Source organism: Liolophura sinensis, chromosome 9, assembly GCF_032854445.1.
Source record: "Liolophura sinensis isolate JHLJ2023 chromosome 9, CUHK_Ljap_v2, whole genome shotgun sequence".
NCBI classification, from domain to species: domain Eukaryota; kingdom Metazoa; phylum Mollusca; class Polyplacophora; order Chitonida; family Chitonidae; genus Liolophura; species Liolophura sinensis.
The window spans coordinates 27,168,493-27,179,809 of record NC_088303.1 but is presented as its reverse complement, the minus strand read 5'-3'; the positions used below and the strand labels follow the sequence as shown (position 1 = coordinate 27,179,809).

Here is an 11,317-nt window from a genome sequence, read left to right as displayed (position 1 = left end):
TATTCTGTGCTGTGTTACGACCCAAACTGTCTGTATTATAAAGCGATGGCTTTTTCGAAATACACGACAGTTTAGCCCCACAAAAAAGTAACCAAAACCAGCAGATTTTATTTTACAACAATTTATTAGTTTTAACTAGAACAGATACAAGAATTTTATAAATACTAAAGTACTTAAGATTAACAAGAAGGGTAGACCTGTTTAGTATACAAATACTAAAGTACTTACATGTACAACGGTGTCAAGTCCAAACGGGCGCATAAACTCCACAATGCCTAAAAATTGCACAGAGGCAATATTCATAAGAGGGAAAATCCACAGTATAACTGAGTGTATGACGAAATATACACAAAATTCCACAGAAAGCGTCTGTGTACTAATAAGCACTGTGTACACAAGAGCACAAACTAAATATACAAGTTCAGACTGAACAAGTGCTCGGTGGAGATAGGATATAACAAAGCCAGGGGCTATAAAGACACCAAAATTCAGCACAAAAGGCCTACTAAAGTAACACACAGCGAAAAGCATCCAAAACTCTCAATAATTCTCCTTTCTCCCCCATTTGACCTGCTTTCATAGGTCTTATATAGATTGGTGGAATTTTCTAGAATAAGAAAATTCAACACTTGTTGTAAACAAACAGGCCCCGAACTGAGCGTATTCTGGAACATTCTAAGGACAGAGGCAGGCAGCAGGCCCTGAACTCAGCATATGTAAAACAGTGGCAAGCTAAATTTAGAAGCTGACGGCAGTTGTTCACATAACAGCTGACTCATAAAATTATACTCCTTGTGAAACCTTGAAACTGAAGAATCCAACCAATGTAGTTTTGTTCCAAAATCTAATTTAAAAGTGTGCATAAAATGCACTGAAGGTTACTCTTTCATATGCAAAAAGATGGATGAATTAGGCTAGGTATATATTGCTTGCTTTGTATTGATGGCGATTAATTTTTGGGTTACGGGTTTGAATTTTGAGTAGTTATAAGTTTAATCATACAAATCATACAGAATATCCCTAAAAACACAATAGTTACATGTACCATAAACGATGAAAATGGAGCTGACAGCATAGTTGAAGGTGCTAGGAAAAGTGGACTCATCTTTTTGAGGAATAAATACGTCTCTTGGTATGCGCGCAAACTGTTATGGAAAGAATTCTGTAATCGGTGCATAAATCAAGAGCTCATAGCGGTTTTGTCCTCTTTCATTTTTAAATGGAGAAAGGACGAAAATAAGCCACCCCTCCCCGAATCAATGTGTGTATGATACTTTGTGCTGTATTCAGATGGTTTACTCTAATGGACAAATGTATAAAAGCCATTTATCTCTCAAATGGCATTTGTTCAGGTTTTAAGTTGAGTTATTCAGACACGTGCTGTTTTTAAATGCAAAGTTGCATGGTTGCGTTACTTTAGAAATGTACATTTAAAATATTTACACATAGCTAGAGTGCTTTTTATGTGTAAAAATTGTCTTGCTTTAAGACATTTTTATGTATTTTTGATATATAACGGTTATTAGCGGTATTAAACCTTTTTTGATCAATAAGTGTAATGGAAATACATAATTCGTGACCATTATGATGACAAATAAACACACTAAAACATTATTTCGTGATTAATAATTCATACAGTATTGCGATATTAATTTTTATTTTTTAGAGATTTTACACTCTTATTAACTCACAATTTCTTTTTTATGAGACCTTTTCAAAACTCTTCTCCCAGAATCCAGGAATTTTTTTTATTTTTTTTCTTCCAAGCTGCTAGTAGCGTTTTATTGTGCAAAAGTAACTGACGTACTGTGGGATATTCTGTAGACCTGTGTTGCTGAGTGTAAATTTATTTATTTATTTATTTATTTTATTGGTGTTTTACGCCGTTCACTAGAATATTTCGCTTATTCGACGGCGGCCCGCATTATGGTGGGTGGAAACCGGGCAGAGCGCGGTGAAAACCCACGACCATCCGTAGGTTGTTGGCAGACCTTCCCACATACGGTCGAGGAGGCAGCCAGCATGAACTCAACTCTCAGCGACCGCATTGGTGAGAAGGTCTTCGGTCATTACGTGCTGAGTGTACATAGGTATGTAATTCCAAATATCTTCCCAAGATGCGCATGTGCCTTCACCCAGCCGTAGCCTTGCATTTTTGCTGTGAGTCTTTGCCTCTGTTGCATCACCTAAAGACACGTCTCTCCTTATCCAAAATTGGCCGTTGTCCAATCTGAACAGGTTCTCTATGTTGTGGATCATATGTTGATCTCGTGAAGGCTATTATTCTGACGGCTCAGACCGGTAAAGGACGTGTATTGCAAAATACGGAATGTTTATCTCTCTTCTCTCGCCATAACTCCGTATGCCAGTGCGCTCTGAACTAAATTCTGTACTGAGCATCTGGATCATTAGTACATTAAAAATCCTGACCTATTCGCAATCCGACAGAAATTATTAGACAAAAAACATAATAAAAAAATACATTATATCCATTCCTGCATGCATCGGTGTTCGATTTTGCAGTCTAAATCGAGGCGCCTCTATAAATATGATGACAATCTATAAGACCGTAAAACCGTTATATATACTATTTAAAGAGGAAGAAAAATAAAAAAAATGACACTATAGGCTGAAAAGACCACATTTTTTTCTATTTGGTGGTGACTGCTGCATAATTTTGCCATTTTCCTTGCCATACACGTAAAGCCTGAAAACGGCAAAGCTGGCAGAAATCGCTGAGTCCATCGCGTCCTCAACACCCTGTAATTTATGTGGGGGTGTGTTGCCTCGCAGCCATTGAGAGTCGTTAAAACTGCCGACTTGTTCCTGTAAACTCGGAACCTACGTCCAACATGCCGGTTTCGCGATAGTCAAGCGGGAAAACGAACTGTACTGTTCGCTACCTTCTGGGAAGAAGAGCTCTACCGGAAATGTACGAACTGCACTTCGGCGGTTTCTGACGGCAATTCTCATCCTAACACAGAAGACTTCAGGACTAGTTCTTAGGCAAAATGGAGTCGCACACGGCGGATTTTGGCTCTGATTTTTTATATAATTTATCAACTTAAGGTACATGTTAGAATTTTTTTACGGCATGCACCTACAAGGAAATGCATAATCTTTTGAATTGGTATTTGATTGATATTTAAATTTTCTTCTCCTTTGAAGATGAACAGCCAGTTAGACATTAGCTCTAGATAAACGAAAGCGTTTGACCATACACTGGCTTACCACATTTCTCTTGAGCGTATAAATAACAGTATTCTTGAGTATGGGGTAAAATGTCGTTTGACTGGGTGACGGCTCATATCGGTATACCTGGCAACGAGCTGGCTGACCAGTCGGCTAAGCGGGCTCTTCTTTTACCTGATATAACCCTCACTGTCCCTTTATCGTTGGAAGAGGCAATTAGTTCAATAAAGCAAATGTTCACAGGTATTTGGTAGAACAAATGCGATAATTCTAAGAAAGGAAGGTTTTCCATGAACGTAACGCACCTGTTAGTCTATGCTATGATCTGTCGCTTAATCGTCGTCAGGATGAAATACATTTTATTCGACTTCTATCTGGTCATCTACTGACCAACCTTATACTTATTCAGATTTGGTCTCCGCTATACAGGTCTTTGCGAGGGGTGTTTTGTCGAGTACTCGATCTGTCATCTCATATTTCGTTGCCAACGTCACACGTACCCCGGACACCTTATGTTATGCGCGGAATTACGGCCCCTCGGCATCCGTCGTTTTAGTGAAGTAACTGTGTTGAGCCCTATGAAAGATCATAGTAAGATATTTCAGGCTGTTGCCAAATTCCTCACTCGATGCCATAGATTCTAGCTGCTCTAAGGAAATGACATAAATGATTATGGCCACTTAACGTATGGAACTACTTTTTTATTGTGTTTTTGTTTGAATCGAAGGTAATGAACTCGAAGCTCTGGCTGGCGTGCATCGCCCCATTAGGGCAGAAACGCCATTACAAATTAACATCCCTCCCTCCCCATGGGGTAAAACACCAATGAAATAAATAAATAATAAATAAATAAATAAATAAATAAATAAATAAATAAATAAATAAATCTCTCCTTGTCTCTGATGAGACTGTAATGCGCATGATGAAGTGTCTCTGTCTAAGTGGTGTGTGGCATGCAGTTTGAATAGGGCTCTGTCACGTCTCTCGTGGATCTTAACCTCGTCTTATACTACAAGGCATACTCACATACGTAGTTGCGTTTGTTTTCTAAAGGTTTTGAACGGAAAGCCGGCGACTAAAACTCAAGTGTTCAGTGCTTTATACTGTGCAGTTTCCTGTAGATACGACGTGCCGTATGTTTGCACAGGAAGTTTTCAGTCGAACGGGTCCCGCCTGTAAGTGTTAGGTGACCACTTCACTGCACCTTGTAAACTTTAAACGGAATAAACGATCTAACGGGTTAGTATTGACCAATCGCATTCACTACAGCGTGACTGTTCGCTGTATGGAGTACGACATATTGTATCCTGAAACTCAGCCATCATAACAACTATACCCGGATCCATTGTCCTGCTCAGGTGGTTGTGTTGTGAAAGTGTTCATCTGGGGATTTCTACTGGGTTTATGGTTGTCATAGGGTGAGTGTCTATTATGCTTTTTTATCACTCTATGTGTCATAAGTATTTGATCTGTTAATTTGAGCATATAGTAAATAAAGGATTTGCGACCGCACTTGTTACACTTAAAAAGATTCTGTTACACGGTAAAAATATAAATAAGAAAAGAGTTACTGCGCATGAAACCCTCTAATAATCGGCACACTCTCAATTTCTTAATACATCGTTTAACATTGATGTTTTCTCTTTATTGTTTCTAAACTCCAAACGCTTAATTTCTATGAGGGTTACCAGCATGGCACATGCTATCATTAATATTTATGGAAATGCATTAAACCATAACACCCATGTATATTTCAAGCATATTGCCTAAGGTCTTCGTGGTTCCACAAAGTTCTGTTTGTCGTATGAAACTTTTTCTTTTTCTTTCCACAATTCATGATAAAATCCTTTTGGCATGAAGAACAATGTTCCGGAAAAAGACAAACATATTTCCAAAAAAGGAAAACATTTTCCTCAAGTATATCTAAATGAATATTTCATATAGGTTTATTAAAATTTTTGAAAATCTCACTTAAGCTACGTTCTGATTGCATATGACTACTTTATACTTTGTATTTACGAACTGAGCAAGCCATAAGAGGTCGCTATTTATATAAACTGTTCCCACACTGATAATTCCAAGCGAATTAAGTGGGTTTTACCTTGAATTTTATTACTGTCGTTAAGTTTGTAATATTACATAGCCTTCTTATTAAACACTTGAAGACCTCCGTGGCCGAGTGGTTAGCCTGCCAGGGCGGCACAACGACCCTGGAGTCTCTTTACAATGCGGTCGCTGTGAGTTTATGTCCAGCTCATGCTGGCTGCTTCTCCAGTCGTACAGGCGAAGGTCTGCCAGCTCTGCCCGGTTTCCTCCCACTATAATTCTGGTCGCCTTCATATAGGTGAAAAGTTGTTGAGTACAGCATAAAACACCAACAAAATAAATAAATAAATATTCAACACCTTGTTTGTCCCCCTAAATGATTTTCAGAACACTGTGTGTGCGTGTGTGTGTGTGTGTGTGTGTGTGTGTGTGTGTGTGTGTGTGTGTGTGTATCTGTTTTCTGTTTTTCTGTTGTCCAGTGATGAATATCTGATAATCCTAACCTGAGAACATCAAACTATACAATATCATGCAGAGAAAGTCTCAGTCTTTCTGTATTTCAATCTACAGTCATTCCTACAATGATTAGACCCAGAACTTCATTATTTATTGGGGCCTCCGTGGCTCAGTCGGTTAGCGCGCTAGCGCAGCGTAATGACCCAGGAGCCTCTCACCAATGCGGTCGCTGTGAGTTCAAGTGCAGCTCATGCTGGCTTCCTCTCCGGCCATACGTGGGAAGGTCTGCCAGCAACCTGCGGATGGTCGTGGGTTTCCCCCGGGCTGTGCCCGGTTTCCACCCACCATAATGCTGGCCGCCGTCGTATAAGTGAAATATTCTTGAGTACGGCGTAAAACAAAAATCAAATAAATAAATAAATCATTATTTATTTTGGCATTGTTTATTTTCTTTTTAAGATTAGGAGGTGTAGCGTGATCTGAGTATAAAGCCAACCTGTGGTACCCAGACGGGTAATTGACGGAAAATGTCGGCAAGGGGTAGCACGACAGATGATGTGGCTTGGAACGACTCAGACCACTTACTACGACAGCTGAATGATGACAAAGCTCGTCTCTACATCCCTGTCGTTCTCTACATCCTCATCCTTCTTGTAACCGGCGTCATCGGCAACAGTCTCGTGCTCTACGTCTATCTAAAACGCTTCAAAAGAACTTCTTCGAACTATTTCATCTTATCCATGGCCATGTTCGATATGGTGGCATGTTGTATCGGTATGCCCACTGAAATCTACGACCTCCGCTATCCCTACATGTTTTACAGCAACGCTGCCTGCAAACTTTTCCGATTCTCCGAGTCTGTGCCAATCATAGGATCAGCCCTAATTTTAGTTGCGGTTGCTTTTGATCGATACTTCAAGATTTGCAGACCATTGCGTAACACACCATTGCGTTACATCAAGAAAATCTGCATTGCAATAGGAATCTTCGCCTTTCTAACAACGATTCCTACCATATTCGTTTTTGGATTGAAAGACGTCAAAACCAACTATACAGACGTCATAGGCAAAGACTGTAGCACCGAGCAAAAGAATGGGAAGAGCACTGTGCTGTCTTTTGTGTGGTATGGTTATCTGTCAGTGGTCTTTGCTCTTTGTACATCTACCATGATCGGACTTTACGTAAGAATCTGGCTCGAAATTAAACGTCGTCAGAGGCAGGTCTTAGGAAAACAAGTCAGTAAAATTTCCACGGAAGACAGTGGTTTACCCAAGTCACCGACGAACCTGTCTCCCACGCAAAAGCCTGCGTCTGATGCCAAGATCGAGCGGGAACAAATTTCTCGCGTTAAATATTTGCCGAGCGTAAGCGTTAGCAGTGATCCGGACTCTGGCGGAGTGCGCATGGAGGAGACAAGAGCCAACACACTGGGAAGGCTGGGAAGCAACACAAGTGACGGCATGGACCCCGAAAAGAAATCTCTACGGCAGATAGGAGAAAACGTGATGACTAAAATCCGTGCCAGTAAAACGACGGTGATCCTCTTCGTCGTTACTTTGGCTTTCGTTTTGTCGTACCTGCCTACATTGATCGTGACGGTCATCCGTAGTAAGGACACCAAACAACGCTCGGACACTGTCGATTTCTTGATGAAACTGTTTTCGAAGTCTTACTTCATTAACAATTCCATTAACCCGATCATCTACAGCTTCTTAAACATCAACTTCCGGATGGAATGTGCTAAGGCTTTGGCGAGACTTTCTTCCTGCTGCTTCTGTTGTTGTCGTTCTGATTCCAGAAATGTCAAGTTCGCTACAAAGGGCTGACCTTTCTATGAATGACATCTGATGTCTTATTGAGTGACGTGTTCTGTGACAATCGTGCAAACAAACGGATCACAAACGATTACCAGTTAATAAAGTACAGCTGCACATGGGAATATTGTTTGTTTCCAATTGAGCTGTAAGAAGGCTCTACATGTATGGTTCAGAAAGCACTCTCTGCAGACAGTGTGGCAGTATCATAAATCCTCAGTTCATGTGTTCCTTTCTCTAAATCGTTCCCCCAAAATATTTGCTACCTCAAACACATACTAGTGTACACCCGGATACATCTTTATTCGACAAAAGACTAACTGGAACCGTTGTACAGCTTACCATTATAAAGTAAAGCGAGGCATTATGCTGACGTGTTATCAAGTATATACTTGTATACTCAGTACATTGATGTTGATTTTCACGCCACCACTACATAGTACGTGTAATCTGTTGTATTCAAGGTCACAAGAATAGCTTGAGGGCTCGGTTACATTTTGTTTGCTCATCAGCCTGTAAACTGGCCAGTCAGACCCCTTCCGCGTTTTTTTTGACGCCATCACCGTTTGAAGATGGTCTCTGAATTTTCCTGAAATTTTGCTGATGTGTGGCGTATGCACATGCGCGTATGCCTTTTTGGAGGCATTCTTTGGATAATGTTCTTTCGATAATGTTCTAAGTTCTCGCCATTTGAAGATGAAATTTAGAGTTAACATAATGACTATCTCGAGATTTGCGTATGCACTATTTTGAGTTGCAGTGCATCGATTGGTTTTGAACAGATGTCGAAGGGTCATAACGTTTTCTGCTGCAGTTTTCTGACGACTTTTACCGTTGTCATCTAGGTATAAATGCCAGCCCGGAAATCTCATAATCTTTGTTTTATATACTATGGAGTATATTTATATGATAATTGATAATAAAAACAGAAATGAATTTTAAGCGCAAAATTACTGACGCGTGTGATATATTTCCTTGTTTTTGTTTAACCAAAGACATCCTGACCAAACTGTGTACTGCTTCTGTTTATTCGCCCTATACTGCTTTTTTTCCTGATATGATTGTTTTCTAAAAATCTCGCCTTATTTTTATTTGAATAAGATTGGACCAGCAGTGGACGGACTAAGTGTAGCTGTTTCTTCATATATACATGGAGTGACAGACAAGTTAATGTTGGAAGCAGGGCTAGATATTACATTTTGAGACTGACTTCTGTATAACTGTCTTCAGCACAACGCCATACTATTTTTATAAAGCTGTCGCAACACTACGTCAAGCGCGTTTACCTTGGTGATGTATTCTCTTCACTGTAAGTTGTCTTGGAAGTTACGCTTGGTACATCTAGCCACTGCTTCGTTAAATGCACCCCTTAGATTAAATGTTATGTTACTCTATAAAGATTTATTTTTTATTTGATTGGTGTTTTAAGCATCCCCGAGACTTGGTCCCTTTGCATTGTTTTAATGTTATTATGCTTGACGAATTTTTCTCAGACAAGCAATAACCAACCAATCTCCATCAGGCATGCAGGACTTTAAACCAAGTAGTTGCAGAATTCTACATCACTGGACCTCGTCGCGACGTCGCGGTTAAGTTTTATGTGTATTTCATTTGCAGAAAGAGGCTAATTTACCTAGAAAAAAATAGTTATTGTCTTCCATTCGATGTATTTGTCGGCTTTACTTATTCTCGACGAGTCTAAAGTGTAATTGTTGCTAGTGTTCTTAATTGTAGCCTATTATATATAATGGGCGAACGAAACAAGAAAGAAAATGAGATTGACGATATTTTCCTTTTTGCAAGATAAATGAAGTTATAAATGTAGCTTTACCAAACGGGCAGCAAGGCAAATGAGAAAATGTGATATACATGCGCCTTTGTCCAAAGCTTGAATTCATATGCAGTTATGGCTAAACTAATACGGACTGCAAAGCAAAAGGGAAAGGGAAAATATGACTTGTAAGCGCTTTTATCTATTGTCTATAGTTTAATACACTTTTAGATTTACTGAAAACGATGATAAAGCATTGAAGGAAATGCCAGACAGACAATTCATGATGGCTAAAACAACTTTACCTAGAGATCGAACATTCATGAGGACTAAAAGTCACTTTACTTGGAGACAGAACATTCATGAAGCCTAAATGTAAGGCTGTATTTGAAGACAACATTCAGGGATACTGGAAGTAACTTTATATTAAGACAGCCCATTAATGAAGACTCTAGATAACTTTGTTTGGAAAAAGAATATTAATAAAGACTAAACTTTACCTGGGGGAAGAATATTCAGGATGACTGGAAGTAAACTTTACCTAGAGACAGACAATACAGGAAGACTAAATTCAACTGGAGAGCACACAACGTTTCAACATACGCGTATTTATTTGTTTCACCATGTCTAAAAGGTTTTGAAAAACCACAACAGCAGTTAGCAAAACCGAATCACGACGGTGTGTCATTTTTCCTTTCCACATTCAAACAGTTTTGTTTTTGCAAAATTATTGTTATTGCAATTGAGCTATTTTAATGCATGTACAACTGAAGCATTTCGTAAATAAATAATTGATGACTACATGAGTAATGTAACCGCTCTGTGTCGCATGGAATTTCCAACTTGTATATCACTGCTCAAAACTGTATTCAATTTTATATGAACATTACATGTGTTTGAAATCAACGAAATCTAATTTCTCCAGGACTAAGCTTACATTTGAGATTTGTTTTAAACTATATAGTGTTATGGAATAGTAACACGTCATGTATTAACGGTAACCCTAAGTAACTTACTATGAACAGGTATTTTTTGTGGCACACTGTTTTGAATACCTGAAAATGCGGGTTCAGTTTTATCCATATCATGTATTTATGCGTCTAAACAGACATTCGTATACCAGTCGTAAACCTATAAGGATGTTCAAGGTCAATCATCGCAAGGCCTATTCCAAAAACGACGTATAACACAAAGCACCAAAGAACTAAAAAATTATATAAATTACGGAAATAGGACGGAATCATGCAAAGAAAAGTAGTCAACAGTTTTCAGTGCTGTTAGAAAGACGCAAACTATGTTCTAGGCAACCGAGTGAAATCAGTATACGAGTCATGTATAATGCTAGAATATCAGGTGTCGATAGCAAATATTTATCTCAGTAGCGCTTTGATTGCAACTTTTCATATATCCAACGGGCGATATAATTCAACAGGATGAATAGACTACCCTTAGCTCCGGGTTAAGCGGAATTAGACACAATCGCAAAGCAGAGCCCCACAGATACACTTACAAGAGAGTTATACTCATTGCAAACTTAAGAAATTTGGGGTGAAGGCGTTTAATGGAATGACCTAACCACACCAGTTTTTGCAGTAATAATTTTTACCGTTGATTGAAATCCGGAGACAATACACAGAATCTAACAAATGCTAAAAGGTGAGATATGTACACGCCATATACAGGGCCATCCGGTATATTGCTATCCAAGTAAGGAGAATTTACAATGTGGATGTTACTTTTCCATCCCCATAACATTGTCATTTAAGCCATAAGAAAAAAAAAAAAACAAGCTCCAACATCCAAAATTGCTCCCGATCCGGGAGTTTACGATGGACATCGGAAACGGTATCCGTGTTTAAATCATGTCTATTGGCTGAATGCTTAATTGGTCCAAGTCCTGATTGGAGGCAGAAAAGCCTTTGCCTCATAGCAGCTGTATTATCCGGACTGACTTGCAGTAGCCATTATACTTAGATGTAATTTTTGGGTGGCCATTCCAACATAGCGTTGACCACACTTTTAGCATGAAACCAAATAA

The 11,317-nt window shown here is 39.1% G+C and overlaps 1 protein-coding gene across 2 annotated transcripts; it reads left to right on the top strand.

The window, feature by feature from the left end:
- The first annotated feature begins 4,561 nt into the window (after window positions 1-4,561).
- LOC135475064 (D(3) dopamine receptor-like) lies at window positions 4,562-8,458 on the top strand. Of its 2 annotated transcripts, none has more exons than XM_064754806.1 (2): window positions 4,562-4,610; window positions 6,154-8,458. In XM_064754806.1, exon 2 carries the CDS (start codon window positions 6,222-6,224, stop codon window positions 7,518-7,520), a length of 1,299 nt encoding a protein of 432 aa, XP_064610876.1. In that variant the 5' UTR covers window positions 4,562-4,610; window positions 6,154-6,221; the 3' UTR covers window positions 7,521-8,458. The 2 variants fall into 2 exon arrangements, with proteins under 2 accessions (XP_064610876.1, XP_064610877.1); XM_064754807.1 differs by having other exon boundaries at window positions 4,565-4,610; window positions 6,159-8,458.
- Window positions 8,459-11,317: the final 2,859 nt, after the last annotated feature.

Coding starts and splice junctions, on each gene's coding strand:
- LOC135475064 (XM_064754806.1), top strand. CDS start 6,222: ATGTCGGCAAGGGGTAGCACGACAGATGATGTGGCTTGGAACGACTCA.